We start from the raw sequence: 19,906 nt of genomic DNA, 5'->3' as shown, positions 1-19,906 counted from the left end.
TGATTGTATATAGAACAACTTTTTTTTTTGGGATAGTCTTACAAGAACAAGCTGCAATATCCATTTTTAAGCATTTACATTCTTTATGTTTAATAACAAACCCACCTCCTGTTCACACCGTTTCTTGGTAGGATCATTTGTTTTATATTCTAGCAGGGAAAGATTATAGAACTTAAAAATAACAGCAACCAAAAGATCTTAAGCTAACGACCGTTTGTTCAGCTTCATTGTATGATGCCACCTGATCACTCGTGGCCCAGGACACGTTTTGCAGCAAACTTCTACAGAGATTATTTATTGCCTTGCGTTTTCTGTTTGTTTGTTTGTTAATAATTGTTCCGAATATCAACATGGTAACAGGTTTCTCTTGCCCTTCGTTTTGGTTTCTTAATAGCACAGTGCCAAGTATTCTCCACCATTCGTGAACACTGACTTGCAGGAGCTTCTGCCAGGCCATTGGCAGGGCACATGCTTGTGAATATCTGAATAGTTAAATTGATTTATAAATCAGTGAATAGATACAGCTTCCAATAGCTCTGCAATAGATGGGCAGGCAAATTATTAGATGTGGGTTAAGTTGTTCATATTTAAAAATCTAAGACTGAAGTTTTTCTTTCTTCCAGCAGACTTACCAAAAGTTTACATGCAGAATACTGAACATCAAAAGCCACAGTACTGATTCTAGAGGAAAAAAAGTTTGTCGATATGATTGTTTGGCTCCCTTTAACCTCATAAATGACCGTGAAAAGCAGAACTATGAATAGCAGGAAGTTTCCAGTAATCCAGTTACTGTTTTCATCAGTGGAAATGTTATCTAAAAAGGCTGGCTCATCTCCTTCTAGCTTTCTTATAGCAGATTGGAGGGCTATATAGCACAAACCCAGAATGTTATTTTAAAATTAGAAGATACAAAACCCCACTCCTGAAAAAAACCCACACGACTACTTTGTATTTCCTTTTCAAGATAGCTCTCTGTGTACCTGCCTTTTATAAGAAAAAAAATGGAGTGGCTTCTTCCAATGAAATTTCATTACAAATACAGTAGAAGAGCGTTTTATTAATGCTCCATAGGAAAAGCTGGCCTGATACACTAACTACTTAAACTGCAGCCTCTAAGCTAGTTTCCCAGAAGTTTCCATCAGATGAGGTGCTAAAGGGGTTCTGTACTTGCTGGCACACTTCACTTGCCTTTCTCTCTGATACAATCTGTGCCAAAAGCAGAACATTTGTACTATAGAAGAGACGACACCAATGCGGCAAGTAAGATGGGACAAGATGACAGATCTCTTTTCTTTAGTTGAAATGAGCCGGTGAAGGCAAGGGTGCTAGGTGTCATCTTTCCAAGACAAGTGAAATAGGATTCCAGCTGAGAGGGTCAATTTATACACTAAAGTAAACCAACAACTCCACCTGCCTGCCCCCCCCTCCTTTTTTTTTTTTTTTTAATTGAAGTGCAACTAGCTACATTCATCCTAAAGGATGGAATTTTCTTTTTCTGCCTGGCTTTCTCAATAGAGACAGTGACACTCAAGTGCTGTATCACAGAAGTAGCAAGAGAGCTATAGCTTTGAAAAGTACCCGCTCAAGTGGCAATTTTGCTTATTAATCAGGAAGGAAATTGACAGTTTTGAATGACAAATACTTGCAAAATAAGTGTTTTAAAAAGATGGTATTGCTTTACATTGCAGTCTGATTAGAAATTCTTCAGCAAGGAGATATGTTCTTTTTAGCAAAATAAGAATTTTCCAGTTGAGTTCCAAAAATTTTTTTTAAGTGAGTTGGCCACTTAAAGCTCACAGTTGCCGATATAGAAAAGTCTCTCACTTCTGCAATTAGAAATGAGGCGGGAGTAACAGAGAGAGAGAAAAGTCCATAGGGTTTCTCTTACTTGGAAATGTAAAATGAAGTGGTTATCACCAGGCAGGGGGGTGGAATCAGACAGAACTCTCTATAGATTGAACTTCACACTACTTTAATATTAAATTTACATTATTATCAAATTTTTAATCACTAGTTTGCTTTAAAAAAAAGCTAGAAAACAGTTACCAAAGGATCTCTATGATCCTGTTAGATGTTACTCAAGGGCTCTGACTTACAAGCTTACTCATGCAGGTTCATAAGAAATGCTACCTATTGGATAAATTGCAGGCCTATTCACTAATCATTAGCTTATTCTCTTAACTGACTGATGGTTTATCAACCTTGACTCTCAAACTAATATGCAGTTACCCCAATAACTACAGACATTTGGCTAACTGCAGAGAAGTAAAAGGGCTCTCAAAAAAAGGAAACATGCATATAGAGAACCCCTGCTCCAGTCATCCATATCATAGTATTACTGTAATTACTATATTACTATGTGTATTACTATATCACAAAAATTGAGATTTTGTATTTGACAACACATGACAAAGTTGTGGAGACCTTTAAAATTACACCACTTGATGAGCAAACCTGTGTTTCGTGAATATGTTCAAATACTGTCTTTTAGACACTAAGAACATCCTTTCTTTTGTGCATGAGAGGAATATCAAACTCAGGGCCCATCCTCTGTCAGGCAAGAATTCCACTTACTTTGCACACCATTAGAAGTTTTTGGGTTTTTTTCTCCCCACTTCTCCCTATCTTGTGACTACCACAACACAGAGCAATCTTTTAGTTCAAACTTGCTTCTCTAGATTACCTGTAGAGGTTTTTAATCAGAAAATTTCTCCTGAAAAGACGACAAATTTTTCCAAATTCTTGCATTTCAGACTGTAGATGAGCATAAGCTTTTGCATACCTGTTTCCAGATAAGTTTGAACAGAATGAGACTGTGGGGAAAGAAAGAAAACCCACCCCTGTAACACAGAATAATCCTTTAAATAAATTATCAGTCTTGGTTAGATTAGGGAAGAGATTTTTGTCTCCTCTCATTTTCCTTTTAACATGCTGAAATTCCGCAATTTAGTTCCATTGGTCAAGACCATGCAATGTAACATTTTTCTTACAATTTGGCTTTTTATAGTTTGACAAGCAAGGAGTAGTTTACACTTACTAGTTCTTGAGCAATAAGCTCTAGGTACAGACCCATAATATAACTGTGGGTCACTGCTATAGATACCGTTGCCACACAACAAATAAATCGGGACTTTACACCCACAATATAATAAATGAGTTGTAGCTACAATAACTGGCAAGTGCTAAAGAGGATAGTTGGGAAGATATGAGAAGTAGTATTCAATGAGTGAGCAGGAAATAACTTCCCACTTCTGTGAGCAAGTGAAGGCTACAAAGACAGCCTATGTTACTAGAACAGTGAGTTTATTAAAGTTATAAGCACTAAAAATCGATAAGACAAAGCCTCATAAACCCGTATTTTGGGCAAGACAGAAAAGATTAGCAACACATCATGAAACTTACTATTTTAACACTCTACCAGTGGTATAGTATCTACCTGAATTTTTTTTTTTAGTGGATTATTGACATACAAAATTTCATTGTGCTGATGTGGTGTGCTGGAATTTGAATAGTATGAAATCTTAACATTTTTAAACATGCAGTTTCTTGTTTCTTATCTTTTCTTCCTAGTGGGATTTCCAGAAGGTGCCTAGGAAAGAAAGATATGCAAATTCCATATTGCAGAATAACTTGAACTACATAAAATCAGGTTATGTTCCTAAACGTTCATAGCCAAGTCTGAGGGACTACAAGCTTAGAAATTTAGGGAAATAAAAAATTAGAAAGAATGCTGGCCTAAGTCAACTTATCCCTTATGAATAAGGACTGTATTATGAATGCAGTATATTCTTCTACTTCCTCAACTTACTCATATTAAGTTATTCTGTATTAAAATAATTCAGAGAGCTTCAGCCAGACTTGAAAGATACAGATACTCAGTACAAAAGCTCTTAATCAGCTGACATATCCAGATTTCCATTTCATTGTCTTGTTCCCCTCTTCTGTTCCAATCTCATTTGACAGAACAAAGCACTTTCTGGCACTTTTATTTGATTTTTTGCCCCATTTCTTCTCTGCCCTCTATGCATTTTACCCTCTACTTCAAAAATATTCTTTCCTATTTCTTTTCCATTTCAGTTTCTACCCCGCCTATGTGGTTGGTATCCATTTTGCTGCCTCATTACAGGAAGACCATGTTCTGCATTTCCTTATGAGAGGGAAAGATTGACTGTGCTTTTGATACAAATCTTTACATCACACTTGGCAGTAAATATGCTGCGGGTCACCCAGCAGGTTTGGGTTTGAACTGTAAAATGACTCAGTGCAATATTCCAGTAAAGATTCTCCATAAATTCTAAAGAATATCGTGTTTTAGCAATCTGAGCCTGGTAGTCCTTTTGTAATTAAGTGTAAGAAGTTTAATGCAACATGACTGAATTTAGAATAATACATTATTTTTCAACTGCCTCTGCTAAAGGTGAAGTTGCTACAGGAAAGACCCGAAACCTTGGTTCCCATCTCATTCCCCTGTTCTGTTCATTACTCAGAAAACTAATTTTAATATGAACTGTACCTGCAAAAATTACAGCTTGATTTGCTAACTATCAGAGAAAGGGGAAGAGGGGGGAAATCTTGTTCTAACACCTTCTTTTAGAGCCAAAAAGTACCTAGTGGCTGATGGGTGAAACATGGAATGGAATGCTAATGGAAGAGGCATGCACATTTAAGATGAGTCAAATATAATTAATTGGCAGATATTATGCTTTCCCTTCATTTCTGCTGTAGACGATACAATGAGGTAAAAAAATCAGCACCGTGGATTTCTGACTACTATGCAGTCTTGCCATCCATAAGCCAGTTGGCCCGATTGTGGTTAAACTCGCAAGCCATGGTGAGGGAGGGGCTTGTTTGTTTTTTACAGATTAGTTTCAAGCATTAGTTTAAATATTTACTTTGGATGTTTCAAATTTTTATTACTCAGATAAAAACACTTATGTTTCCTGGTTGTCCAAAGACCTAAACACTGGAAATCCAGACCACAGTACCTCAATTTGTGCTCAAATATTAAAGTATTCCAAAATGCTTTAGAACTTGGTCATTGTCAGTTTATCTAATTCATTGTTAAGAGCCAGGATAATGTCTTAAATATTAAAAATAGAATGATCTCCTACTGACATCTGTGGGAATGTTGCTATTGATTTCAGTTAATACAGGAAGAGGCCTTATAATTTTAAACAAGGGAGAAGTAAAGCGTTACAGAAATATTCTGAACATCAGATTTGGATACAGATAACACACACATATAAAATTATGGAAATTGCTCCCCTCTGTTTCTTTGCCAGTCACCTTTAGACTGTTGCTCTTATAAAACAAGCTACTGTGTCAGCTCACTCGATGCTCAAGAGAACACAGTCCTGAAAAGTAGTTCACAGGCATATCACAAAACTTAACTGATGACTACTGACCTCTTTTTTGGCAAAGATAACAGGAGTATTATATGTGATAGAGTTGTTAGTGGCCAATAACATGTCTTTTGGCAAGTCTAAAGGATCTCACAGAAGAGACAGTTCTGCAGTGGGCTGGGCCTACAGTAACTCCACTAGGGTTTATAGGGTCCACAAATGAGCAAATCACAACAAAGTTTGATCTAGTCTTTACCCATCCAATACTGCTCAGCATTCATCTTAATATTTTTAAAATACTAAAAGGTGCAGTAAATTATTTTTTTCTTTTTAAGCAAAGATACTTTTAGAGACATCTGGGGTGTATCATATTTCTTTACTAAACACGTCAGTATTGTAGTCCAGCTTCAGAACTATTAAGACTTTTTCAAGAAAACACAAATAATCTCTCACAGACTCCTAACCACATGATCCTGCCTTTTCCAATGTTCGTTGACTTTCCTTATCTCTAAAGTAAGTATTCTATCACAGAGTATGCTGAAAGAAATCCAGAGCTGCTGTTTTCCTCAAGAAGAAAAGATTTTTCTGCAGTAACAGTTTAAGTAGAAGATTAATAGAAAGCAGCGGTAGAAGCCTGACCCTGAAGAAGGCCATGTTTTCTCAATACAGTATATCTAGAAAAAGGTTTATAATTGCAGGGTAGAATTCACAATTAAACAAAAATATATTTTCAATCAATATATTTCAATCAAGTATTGGCCCCAATAATAGGGAAACCCAGTTATTTTCATAATTCAGCTCGAGACTATCCAATAATACTATTTTCAAACAAGCAGACAATATCCCACAGCTATACAAAATTCAATAAATAGATTATTTCCATGCATATGACCAACTGCTTGATGGCAAAAATTGTAATTATGAATATGTTGATATTTTTGTAAGACTCTGCATGGTTGTTACTTTTAACTTTCTCATACTTTTGTTCTATAGTTTGAAACCAGCAACTCTCCTTCCTGTAAACAACCTGCAAAGCAAATACAGAAAGCAACTACATTAAGACTGTTTGCTTTGTACTGTTTGCTGTTCTGCCGCTCCCAACTTTCAACAGAGAATGTTAACACTCACACAAAAGTGATTTCAGAACAAATCATAAAAATGTATGCAGGCACACAGAAGCCAGTGGCCACCGTCAAGGAAAGTCTTTCCACTCAATTCTGCTTCAGCAGAATAATTAAAAAAACATTTACTAAACCCATCCTTTTTAATCAGCTGAATTAACATACTATTGTGAGTTACAGGAGCGGATGGATGTATATTGCATCACTGAAAGAGTCCTACATTGCCTGTAATCAAAAGTTCAGAGACAAGACACTTTATCAAGATATTTTTGTGAAAAAGCAAATGTAGGCTTTAAACAAATGTTTCCTCTTTACAGCATAGTTCCTGTTTCTTTGTTTTGTAGTGATGTTAGAATCTTTTGTCAGAAATATTACAAATACTTCGATGACATCTTCACTTTTGTGGATTGAGCAGTATTATTTCAATGCTAGTCAAAGGAGTACAAAACTAAGTGCTGCTGCCAATCTTTCAAAAACTCAGAAATTATTTTCAGGAAAGTACAGAACTTGGATTAATTGTACATTAGTGTAGACATACTACATCTTTGACTCTACAGTTTCTCTTTCAAAAGCTCAACTAGAAAATAAATATAATGCATCTGAAAACTTTTAGAGATACACTTGATCAAAAATAACAAAGTAGAACTAAACTCTTCACAGCAGAACTCATCCAGAAAATTGTTTTAGTTTAGAACTGCTGTCATACACTAGGACTCCTCATACCAATATTCTGTTGCAGAAATATTTCAAACATTCATCTCTGTACTAAAAAAAAAAAAAAAAAAATCAAGCTACACATTTTTCCACATTTATTTATTATAGAATTATGTGAATTTAAAAAATACATGCTTTCAAATGCATAAGCAGAAATATATTCACAAAAGTAAAAGAAAAAAGTGCTTTTGTCAAAACATTAAGTGTCTTGAGAAATAAGGTCTCAAAAGGAATCTAATCCCTTCCATCTATGCGTTATTTAAGAGTAAAACACTTTCTGATCCTTCTCTACTTTTCCAATCCTTCTCTATTTCACATTAGTTCTGTGAACTGCCAGCAGGAAAACAAAAACAAAGTCTATATTTTGAAGTAACAAAACAAGATATTCCACTTACCTAATTCTTTAGAAACTGGAGAATCAGCTGATATATCCCCAATCTTTGCAAGGCTATCATAATATGCTCTTCCAGCCACTACCATAGCTTGGGTGGAGGGGAGTGGAGAAAAAAAAAAAAAAGGTATAAAAGGTGTTAAAAAAAAATCAATGTATTTTCCATTTTCATTAATCTGCAATCCTATGAAATTTTGTAATAAAGGGCACATCGTAAGAGAGGGGTATACGGCAATAAGGAAATCCTGCTATCAGAGAAAGTTACTCAAGGCCCTGCGCTACCTGCCAATTTGTGAAACCACGTGACAAAGACAGAACACCAGAATATATTAATGAAGTCTCAGCCTGTGATTTAGTTCCAACTTCCACGCATATCCAGGAGCAATCAGCATTCAGTGGGTAGGTTTAGCCATAAGCCATTGGTCAGGACATAACAAAATTCCTTGGTATAGATAAAGCTGTTGGAAAAAAGCAAAATGCAATCCCAAATTTACTAGAAATGCCATGGTCTATGCCCTGTATTGGCCAGCCAGGCCACTGATCTGAGAAAAGGCTTCTGGCCATGAGACAACGGATCTACAGTTGGAACAAGGAGACATGGAGCCATTCAAAGCAAATCATCGTTTACTGTTTAAGTTAGCTGAAAGAGTAACTCACTTCAAAAAAGCTATGATGAAATACAGTTCACCAGGTGTGATATATTTAAAAGAAAAATGAAATGCAAAAGGTTCAATACATCGGATACAGCCGCTCCTGAAAATTACCATTATGGATAACACTGTAGAGTCATCATATACTGCAATGGCAAAATGATTTCTTGTCAAAACAACACATTGAAATCTGAGGATTCTACATATAAACACCAACTTTTCCACTTTAAGGAAATTTTAGCCCTTAAATGCTAAAACTTAAAAAATTAAGTCTCTGAAAGATGATGTTCAGGTTATGGAGATAACCCATTTGGCATTCTTTTCTCAATTTTCGTCATACCATCAATGTTCCCGAGATTATTATAAATTACATTGTTCAGCAACTTAGTGACCTTAAATGTTGGAAGATACCTGGTTTCTTGGACAGACATGGAAGATTAGCATTGATATATACAATTTCTGCACTGAGTTATTTTGACACTCCAGGAAATTGCCTACTTTTATCTTTATTACTGAACTCAGGATGGCAGAGAAATCTGTATTCCAAGTACTTTAAGCAATAAAAACCTCAGGCAACAGGGGCATATACATTTTAAGGAGAAACCTGAAGGTTTAACATTCCTGACCAAAAAGACATACCCTAGTTAACACTTGGATGCTCGTTCCCCCCCCCCCCAACAGTTCTATTGTTTATAGTTCAATTCCAGTTCTACAGGAACCAATATATATATCACTGAGGTTTCAGTTATTCTCAGTTAATCATTTCCTGGTTATAGCTGATTTAAACAGCAAAGCCAGTTTTGCTAGAATGAACACGGAAACATCAAGACTGAAACTGCACGGAAGCCAGTAGTGAGAAACAGATTACATATGTAGTAGATCTACACCATGCAATGGTTGCCTTGCATCTTCACAGTACCTAGGTCTGAACTACACACCACGAAAAGAAATAACAAGGACAAACTGGAAAGGTTTTGTTGTAAAAGGCAGTGAAAAATACTTACTGAAGTAAGCCTTCATAATTTTTTTTTGTAGTAGTACATTTTTTAACCTAAAGTGGAAGCCAAGCAGACTCTCACTGTTGACTTCAGAATACTTCTTTCTGGGGGGAGATGGCAATTGCCAATTATAGTATTTTAGGTCTGTATTTTATAGTTTTCACTAGCAAAGGTGACATCTTTGGTTACCTATCAGTATGTTCATTGAGAAGCCTGAAACTCTTCCAAATGGACCAAAGATTCTTTCTGAGACCCTGCTGCATTAGACAAGAGTAATTTCTGTCCAAGCTGCACCTCATACGTGCTCTATATTCAAACTTTCTGAACAGAAGAACTATACCGGTGCTACTGATGGAGCAGCATGCCACCCATACATGAAGATTTTATGCCATTCCAACTCTTCCTATCTAATGTTTTCTGAAGATAGCCCCAAGTCAATCTTTTATCCTAATACAGGCACTAAAAGAGGAAGAAAATGTGTGCTTTCTCCTGTGCTAATCAAGCTAAATCAAGAACTCCACTTGTATAGTCTCTTCTCCAGTACTATGGCTAGTAAAATACTTCTGCAGAAAAGGAGTTTTGACCTTTTATCCTCAAAATGTCTAAAAATACATTATAAACCTATCAGAAGGTCTTGTAATTTTTGTTCTTTGTCAGCCTACTCTGACTTGTTTGGAAAGCTGTGAAGTATCTGTTCAGCAACAGAATATTTACTTCTTGTTACAGATCTATTTATACCACTCAGAACTTCCAGAGAAAAGATTAACAATTTATGAGAGCCCAAAGATTACTTTAATGTAGTTTCTCAACAGTTGTTGCAACATCATAAACATTTATTCATTTGAAATTAAGCATTCATGCTAGATATGCTTTATCAGCCAGTCTTAAAAGGCAAACTTGCTAGAACACAATACCCATCAGCCTCTCCAGTGTTGCTGTGCACATTTATACTGTGAATTACTGATGACAAATTTAATTAAAAGAGAAGCAGCACAATGTATCAACAGTAAAGTATGTAAAAAGCAGAAGCCTCAGAAATCAGTATACAAATCTTTCAGCCAAACATGAAAATACTTGTTATTACTTCTGGTACTGCCTATAATCCCTAAGGTTAGGTATTAGGCAACCATAATGTTAATCCATCAGGTTAGGTATTACTGCAGATAACTCAATATTTCCCCATTTTCATCTCCAGCAGGCTTTGGCTTTATCTTTTTCTCAAGCCTCATTAAAATTTGCATGAAGAGAGATTTCAAAGTCTATTTGCCTATGCACTACTTCTGCAGTATCACATTGCTCAGAGTACTAGATTACATGTAGGGGAAAAGATATGCCACAGACTTGAATGAGGCAAAATGAGAGATTTTTACATTGCTTTAATATGGTATCAAGCAGCTCAACAGGTCTGCATAGGTGGAATGGAGCAAGCTCTAACAGGTCCTACAATATAAGCTTGGGGAATCTAGAGCCCAGTCTTGAAAACGCATTCTTAAGATGGATAGTTTCTGTCAAGTCAATAACAGAAGTAAACAACCACATTACAAAAAGTTTAAGAGATTTGGTCCTTAGATTCAAATTTATTCATTCCAATTTTTACTCCATTAAAAAAATACCATCAGGTTTAGTATGGATAAGAAAAAGAAAAAATGAAGCCACTCCTGCAGCTCTTATTCATTCCAGTTGTTCTGTTCACAGGGTTACTTATATAGTGATGTGTATAGGTCAGTGGGAACAAATCTAAGAATGTGAAATACCTTTGAAAGACATTTCCAGGGGGAAAAAAAAAAAAAGAGAACATCTAATTTACACAACTTTTTTTTTTTTCCTATTTATATTATTATTCTAATGTAGGTTATTTACACTTTATGTTCAGTTTATTTTGCAGTAGTTCTGTGCCTAAGTGTTTGGGATGCAACTTCTGCAGGACAGTTAAAAAAAAAGGGGCAGGGGGAGAAGGTACATATGTTTGGGTATTTGCACTTTTTTGTTTGTTTTTTTTCTTTTTCCCCTAATTAAACATATCCAAAGGTCAACTTGGAAAGTAAGCTTATACACAACCCTCATATCTAATATGTATATTTAAATGAAAATTAAACATTCTTTCTAAAGTTATCACCTAGAAGACTTACCATTAACAGCTTTTTCATAATTCTTCCCCAGATTTATTAAATTCCTCAGTCCTGGATTGAACTGCTCCATAACATTCTAGTGAACAGAAAACAAAATTTGTGTTATAGCCAAGGCAATTCAACAGTGGATGAAAGTATTTCTCTCAGTGTGACTTAGGTCTAGTTTGTTTCATATCTGAAAAGTCTGTGGATGGATGAAAAATAGAAGACTTGGGAGGAAGAGGAGAGCGAAGGATGGAAGGGAGAAGAAACTGAGCATTTAAGATCAACAAACAGGAAAAAAAAAAAAGGTAAACTATTTCAATAAGGGTAAAAAGGAAACTGGCTGTTTGTCATATAAAAGGATGCCAAGTATGGGATCAAAGTTTACACAGATCCTTCTTTTATGGTAGGTGATGGTGAAATAAGAATGAGAGAAACACCTTTATCCACTAATTGTTTTATGAAGTCAGACAATAAAGTGAACTTTCTGACAATGGTTCAAGATTTGATTTCTTCATCCCCCTCCCCCGCCACCCCACTCCCCCACCCCCACCCCCACCCCCAAATGCTGGAAAAGGAAAAAAAGAAAAGAAGTTCACCAGATACCTGATTAGAGAAAGACTAAGCACTTTATTAATCTTTTCTAAGTTACAGATAGCATTCAGGGCAATTGGTTTTTTGGTGGTGGGGTTTTGTTTGTTTGTTTTTAGTTTGAAAATGCTGCATTTTGTTGTGCGAAGCTGTAGTTGTGCCTGAAAGAAATGAAAATTATGACCTTATTTAAATAGGAGGGGAAAAAAAAAAAAAAAGAAATCCACTACAGCTGCTTTGGCTGTTAAATACAATTACTGGCTGAAACAACCAGAATCTGAAATCCAGCAGCTCCAAGCTTGACTACTCTCATACTGAGCAAATTCTATGCACTGCTGAAGTGGTAGAAACTGTGACTGGCAGTTTCATAGTGCAAGAAAATAGCTACACCATTAAACAGAAAAGTTTCAAGTCTTTGCAAAAAGTAGAAAATAAGTTAAGCCTTGAAGTTTGAATCCCAATTTGAATTTTCCCTGAAGTTCAGGGGTAAAGAAGAGGCTTTTGCCCACTCCAAAAGGGAAAGTCACCCATAAAGTTTGAGTTGTCCCTACTCACAGGAAAGCTTCTATTTCCCTCCTTCTGGTCGAAGACAATAAATCTCCCCCCTCCCCCCAAAATCAATAGTCAAAAATTACTTTTATCTTGTTATAAGCACTGCGCAGGGAAGGAGAAGCTGACATGCTGATATAAATGCAGTAGTTATTCACTCCTCAGAATCAAGCCCTTTAGGATGTATTGAACACATGTAGCACAAATAGTGATATTCCAAAATATTGGATGTTGCGATTAACTTTTGAACAACACTAAATAAATTTGAAATAGAGCCCTCCTCTGAGGTTCACTTATTTGGTGGCTTCTTGGTTTCTTCAGGTAGAATCACTCTCTGAATTAAAGACACGGCATGTTTATTTAACAAAACCCCCTTTGTATGTATGTGAATAACTACATCTGATCAAGTATTCTAGAATTTGCTGTATGTGTCTGGTCATTTAATAGTCAAGTAACCACACTGTTCTAAAACGTTTCTTTTCTCTCCTCCCTACAAAATACAATTTCATATAACACCAGCTGCTAAGTCTCAGGAATAATTTGGTAACGAATATTTTCTTTCTCTTAAAAATAAATTTAGTACAAGCCCTATATTCCCATAGAGGAGAACCTTAGAAGTGTGCAGATTCTAGACCTTCTTTTCCCAGAATCTTCCTAACAAAACTATAGCTGTGACATTACTCTGTAAAATTTTAATGTCATGAAAGGAAGATCATGAGATACCTGAAGACACCATTCTGTTATTCTTACTATTTTTATGACAACTCACATCTTTCTAGATATTGTTCACACAGCACAACTTTTGAGTTCAAGGAATTCAAAACAGACACTTTCTGTTTACAAGAAATACAAGATGCCTGACAGGTGAAATAGTATCAAGCTTTTGTCTGTTATACTACTAACAGAATGAAAATATTTATATTTAGTATATACATAGACCCAGAAAGAACAGGAATACCATCACATTTGTCTTATTTTCAGGCAAGGTCATTCAGACAGAACTTTATTATTATTTTTCAAATCTAGTGCTATACCTGAACTCCAGTCAATTTAAAGAGTGAAGAAAAGAATTAACTCCAGATTTCAGCAATAATACTTTATCAGTCACACTGAGTAAAAAAATATAGAAATTAAAAAAAAAAGGATATAACAACTATTAGGTTCTGATACTGGTATAGTATATATGACATCAAAAGCAGACACAGAACAACAATACCTAGCCCAGCTGCCTTCATTTGTACAAATTAAATGCAACTGGGATTGTTTTCTGGTCTATACCATTAAACTCTTGCCCACCCAAATGTAATCATGGCAAGCAAACTATCTATTGTCCCCAGGTCCCTGCTTTGTGTTAACTCACAAACCACATCCAGAAATCATTTGGAAAAACGTGTTTCAGGTTGGGCCAACAATGCCAAGAGCTATTCTAACAACTTAACAGTATAGATTTTCAAGCTCCAGTGTCTGGGAAGATCCCTCCTTCCACCCCAACTCTTTAATTTACTCCTGCCAACGGTGCTGCTGTGCCTCTGTTGCCCTCTCCGTAGCTGAGGCAGTGCAACTGTGAGGCTTTTGTTCCAAGGCATAAGTCATCTCTTCCTATTCCAACTTTTTGCCATTTCTTCCCAGCAGCATACTAAAGCTGATGTCTGTTGGCATATATGGAGTCAATGAATCACAAGGAAAAAAAAAAAAAAGGGTGAATTAAGGGATTGTGTTAGGATATAGAGTCCCATATTCCAAGGATATGGAGGAGAAGAAAGGCGTACATGACATAAAAACCTTGTGTACTCATGGCAGGTAAGAATCCCAGTGCCACCTTGAATTGCCACCCTGGACTGAAAACAATTTCCTGAAAGACAGATCCTGTCCCTGCTTACCCTGCTCCTCGCAACAAGAACTTACAGAGTAAAACCCTTACTGTCACCTACCCCAAAATTCTCATGGTAACATGATAATTACTGGTCTTGAAATACTGATTTTTGGAATGACTGTCTTAAGGATTCGGGAGTTAAGATTCCAGTTTTCTTGACATCTTCGAATTCAGATTTCAAACAGAAAACAGTGATTGCACCTGTGTCATTAGTTGTTTTCATTTAGGAGGAAGTGAACAAAACCCAGCAAAAATGCCCCCAACAGCTCCCATCTCTGAAGCCCGACCCCATAGCTCCTTATTTTCACTAGCCGACTTGGTATGTATCAGGTATTTATGTATAGCAGATATAGACCATGCTGTGGAAACGCAACAGGTACACTGAAACACAGAGAACTCTGAGGAAAAGCTCCAGTACATCACATCTGCTCAATGTGTATGTAAAACGGCTCGCAAAGATGAAGAAACAATTTATAGCTCAGTGCCTTCAGTAGCTGGAAGGCATACAACTAATGGATCTTTTCTCCATTAGACCAAGCAGTCCCTGGAAGTTTTTCAGTCTTTGCACTGCCACAGTGGTTGATTGTTAGCAGAATCGCCTGCACCAGTCGCTAGACGTGAACGCCTGAGAAGCAGCAAAAACCCTTCGCAATGGAAATTCCCCTTTGGAATTTGCTTGGTTTAACACAGGGTATGGTTAGCTGATCCTCACAGCACTGTGCAGGGCTCACCTACTTCCCTACTAAGGGTTTGTGTCTGATAGAAAGACTTGCCTCCCTGCCCCCCTGAGCTGATCTAGTGAAATAATTCTTAGATGATTTTCCTCTCCTCAACATTAGAAAGGAGCATAATACGTATTTTTTTCTTCCTACTGAAGACTAGATTCTCAAAGCAAGCAAAAACCTGGCCATGCTTCTAGCGCTCTTTTTATATAGTTAATGACTGTTGCTGTCTTTGAAGCGCTGTCCAAGAAGAAATATCTAGAGCACTTTTTCAAAAAGGGAGACTGTCACTGGCAACTCCCTCTTCAGGATCAGGTATAAATTTGATATTGCCAAGACATTTCAGATAAGTTAAAATGATTGCAATGTTTTGTTCAACTTCAGAAGTTATAGGGAAAAAAAGCAACTCAGAAATCAATTTGTATAGCTATCTATTTTCAGATGATGTCTTATAGTTTTATAGCTTCCCTTATTTACAGTCTAAAGAAAAGGTCATGAAAATGAGCGGAACTGAACACCAGTACAAAAATCACAAGTCATACATTAAACCCAGATCTGAAAACTTCTAAATGCAGGGACAGAGGAAGAAAGAAGAATTTCTGATCAAGAGAACCACTAATTTTAAATCGTCAAAATTCTCAGAAAATATCACAATCTTGTTATGTGCCATTCTGTACAAAGTCATGGGAATAAAGCTTTCATCTTAATCCAAATAGACATGACAAAGTAAAAAAAAAAAACAAAACTGGGAGACAAAGTAGCTCACAACACATCATTTGCCTGTACAGTGAGGAACACAAACTAGGCCTGCTAATTATCAATCTAGCGTCCTATATTCTAGCGACACACTACCTCTCATGAACAGAATAATTAATTATAAGAGAAGAGGAGGCACATGATCAGATCCTACAGCTTTCTATTATTTAGGATGAATGGAAATAAACGGAAACACTTTCAAAACAGGCAACAGGAAACATCTTTTTATGCACAGAATTCCAGAGTCAGCAAAAGGGACCTTCCAAGAAAAAGCATAAGAGAAACCTACTCTGGTCATTCAAGTAACTAAATCCTCCTATAATCCAGTATGAAAGTTGCTGTGTGCCTTTCGCCACATGAAACCAACATGAGTTAACCAGCCTGGCAGCAAGGAGCTGACTGAAGAGGAACAAGCCTTATATTTCCGCTTGTTGTGTATAGGTATTATATCTCCCACAGTTCCTGATGGTCATATAAACAACGCTAATCTTCAAAACAAATGAGAGCCATTGTAAAAGTGCCTTCCTGTAAATGCTCAGCTTTGCTTTTTACTTAAAGACACACCTCGCAGAACAATAGCTCAGCAGGTATGAATACAACTAAACAATGCATAGACTCCCTGTAGTTTCAAGTTTACATCCTGCAGGCAGTGGATAACAATGTATTTGGGTAGAAATCCGAAATTATAGAACTAGCACAGAAAAGTAGATCTTGTTGTCTAACATTACTCATATTACCATCACTATAGCTATTAATAGCTAACCTTTGTATAGCTACTAAGTTTAGATTGTTATTCCTCAATTTGGAAAACAGTAAAATTAAGTTTTTTGAAAAAGTCTTTAGTGTTGCTACACGATGTCTGAGAACCCACCTGAGAAAATTTGAAAAGCTGTACAGAAAGTAAATCATACTGTGCTCTACTGTACTTGAAGCATTTTGTACATTATTGGATTTCATCTCCGCCTGTATTGTGAATTTCAAAAGCTAAAGTTTTCAGAAGGGCACAATTAAGCCCTCAACACATCTCATGTTAAGCTCAGTTGTAAGTTAGCTTAATATTAAAACAGGTTTTTAATATTGTTTTGAAACAGGTTTAAAAGAAGGGAAAGAAATCCGGATGCTAGTGTTTATTGAAAAGGACTAGTTCTTGTGACTAATAATTAGTCAGCTTGATGGAACATTTCTTGTTTAAGAGAAACATTAATACATCATCCATCAGTGTGTTTCATATACAAACTTTTTTCAGGTTATGAACACATGAGCCAGGATAGACTCTAAGTAGGCATAACTCTCTAAGTAAGGTCAAAACAGTTAACTTGCTCTAAGATAGAGCTGGACTTTACATACACACAAACTCCCAAAGGCTCCTCTTCCCCAAGTTAGATTTATATTTCAGTCACGCAAAACAACAGCCTTACTGCAGCATGTCCTAGGACCATAGCTGAATTTTAATTTTGGTAAATAAGTCTGGTAGCTTAATTTAATCACAAGTCTTTTTAAAATATGGAAACATGGAATTTAGGGCTTTAAACTGAATTTATCAGATATATTTCCATCATAAACCAATATAGCCTACCAAAATAATTCTATATGCCCCTGTAGAGAACACAGCACTCCACTGAACAAAGTTGCTGCTTTTTTTTGTTTTTTTTTTTTAGTTACACTTTGGCTGATAACCAAACTTTCTGGGTAAGATTTACTTGAATACAGAGAAATACATCTTTAAAATCCAAGATTACTAACACCAATGAATTACAGCTATCACGCTATTATTAAGTGCTCTGGAAACCTCAAGCTACAGGAGCAATACGCAAGCTGCCTGCCCAGCCCTTAGAGCATACAGACAGAACGACGGGTCTGTAACTCAGTACTTTCCTGTTTTGTCCCCTTTCCCCTGCACTGCGTGTATTGTAGCTGGATGCCAAGTAGCTTTCCCCCATATGGAGCCGATAAAATGAGCTGCAGCGATACAGGAACACGTAACAACTTTCCCGGGGTTACCGATTGACACAGTCTGTGTGTGCGAGGGGCAGCGCGCCACATCACTGCGGGGAGTTTCAAGGGCAGGGCAATGTCACACCAGTGTCACACCAGCGAACCTCTCGGCAGCTCCTTGGCAAAAGGGAGGCTGCGGCCCTCTTTAGTCATAGGCTCCCACACCCTTAGGCTTCATTTTACACGTGCCATTCCTATCATGCATTAAAGTGATTCTTCAGGTATTACATAAAGAGTAAATGTCAGCCTTGATTTTTGTGTGCACACATGCACGTATTTGTGGATTATGTTGCTTATTTAGTCAGGTTAGCTAAAAAACATTGAGGTATTTGGTTTCCAATGTTGTTGCCAACAAAAAGGATGAATAAGATAAAAATACAAGGGCATTACTTAGCCACCTGATGACTTCTATAAGTATATTTTGAAGCTTTGTATCACACAGGTTACTAGGTATTTAATAAATCCAATGGATTAGCACTGTAAGAAAATTAAAAAAAAAAAAAAAATGGAAAACAGACTAGCAAGGCATTCAATTTCATTTTCTATTATTTTTCCAGGTCACCCAAAAGTTGCAGTGGGTTATTTTTTGGTTTTTTGAGAAGTCAAAAGACTGGTCCTGCAGCACACAGATGCCATCACTACACTACACTGAATTGGTTTCCCCAGACCAAGCCTCTCTTAGTAGGAGAAACAGAAACACTGCTCCCGATTTTATCAATACCAGCATGGTGCTTTGAGCGCTGTACTGCTAAGGATGGCACATGGCAAGAGTAGAAGTTACATGGGCATTATTAAACAAAGGAGAGCACGCTCACTGTGCCGGCTAAAGCACAGCACAAAGAGGTGTTCATTTGTTTTAGATGAGGGAGCTGTGATTACAGTCACAGCAAATGCTGCATACACGGGCTAGTGCTCTCTGCCCTTAAGAAGTAAAGAACTATTGTCAAGATTTTAACTCTGATACAGAAATAACCGCTTTAAAGTAGACCCAGAATCCATTCTCTGTCTGAAGCAGCCTTTATACCTTATCTGGATAAAGTTTCAATTTTTAATGAGGGCAGGGCAGGAGGGTTTCCAGGCCTGTGAGTACTAGCTATGTGATGCAACATAACAGACCTCTCAAAATGCCCACGTAGAAGACATTTCATCACACTGTCAACATTAACTTTGTATTACTGTGTTTTTGCTGGTTGTTTCAGTCTTAAGTATCCCCTTGAATTCGTTTAAAAAAAGAACAAAACAAAGGGTAAACTTTCCCAGGAAATAAGTACTGAGTAACAGGGAAGGTTTTGTTTACTTAGAGGTCTGCCAGTCCTTTAAAGCCTATATTATATCCATTAAAACACACATGAGATTTTTCTTCCCTCTCCTCTGTAAAACTGTTTTAGCTACATTCTGGAAGTCAACAGACAGGGTAGGACATTCCTTTGTCGGCACAGCCCTGAACAGTCAACTTCCCAGGCTTCTCTTCTATGAGCCTGTATTTACAGCCTGCTCTTCTGAGAAAAAGGAATTTATGTTTGCCTATGGCCTTGCCATGAACGTAACTGATATCAAAAAGCACCAGACCGTTTAAGATGACCTGCACCAATTCTAGAGGACAAAATTTATAGCCAAGTAATCTCATTTTTTCAGTAGTTTTGCATGCACTTGATGTTTAACTCCAAAGAAAGTAAACAGCAAATACAACATGACACCAATATAACTGGACTACTTGAAGGAGTAAAGCTGACTTAAGTGTGTTGGAGAACAACAAAACTAACAGCAAAATACTCCAGTAAGTGTTTGTGGTTTTAGAGACCTTTAAATGATAACAACAACATCTTCAGAAATACGAAAACATTTGATAGTAAACCAGTAAGATTTAGTAAATAGTAAAACAGAACAATTCCAGAAAGCTTTCCTTCGGACTCAAAGCTGCAAATGCACGGCAGCTGTAAGTTCATTTGCATGATCAAATGCATTTGCAAATTTAAGTGTTTTCTCTACTACAACACACTGTACAGAAGATTACGGATCCAACACGGCCATTGCTACTCAACCAAAAGTATGATTCTTAAGGGAACTTCGCCCAATTAGAATCGGTGTGTTTT

General features: G+C 36.7%; 1 protein-coding gene across 1 annotated transcript in view; it reads right to left on the bottom strand.

Moving 5' to 3' along the window:
- BAIAP2L1 (BAR/IMD domain containing adaptor protein 2 like 1) overlaps window positions 1-19,906 on the bottom strand; it is a 41,708-nt gene that overhangs the window by 20,904 nt on the left and 898 nt on the right. Inside the window, exons 2-3 of the mRNA XM_075719042.1 lie at window positions 11,346-11,421; window positions 7,573-7,659 (exon numbers count right to left, since the gene is read on the bottom strand). Of these exons, the coding sequence (XP_075575157.1) occupies window positions 7,573-7,659; window positions 11,346-11,421 (163 nt within the window). The remainder of the gene's footprint in view (window positions 1-7,572; window positions 7,660-11,345; window positions 11,422-19,906) is intronic.

This window comes from Pelecanus crispus, chromosome 11, assembly GCF_030463565.1.
Source record: "Pelecanus crispus isolate bPelCri1 chromosome 11, bPelCri1.pri, whole genome shotgun sequence".
NCBI lineage: Eukaryota > Metazoa > Chordata > Aves > Pelecaniformes > Pelecanidae > Pelecanus > Pelecanus crispus.
This window is presented reverse-complemented; position numbering and strand designations above follow the sequence as displayed.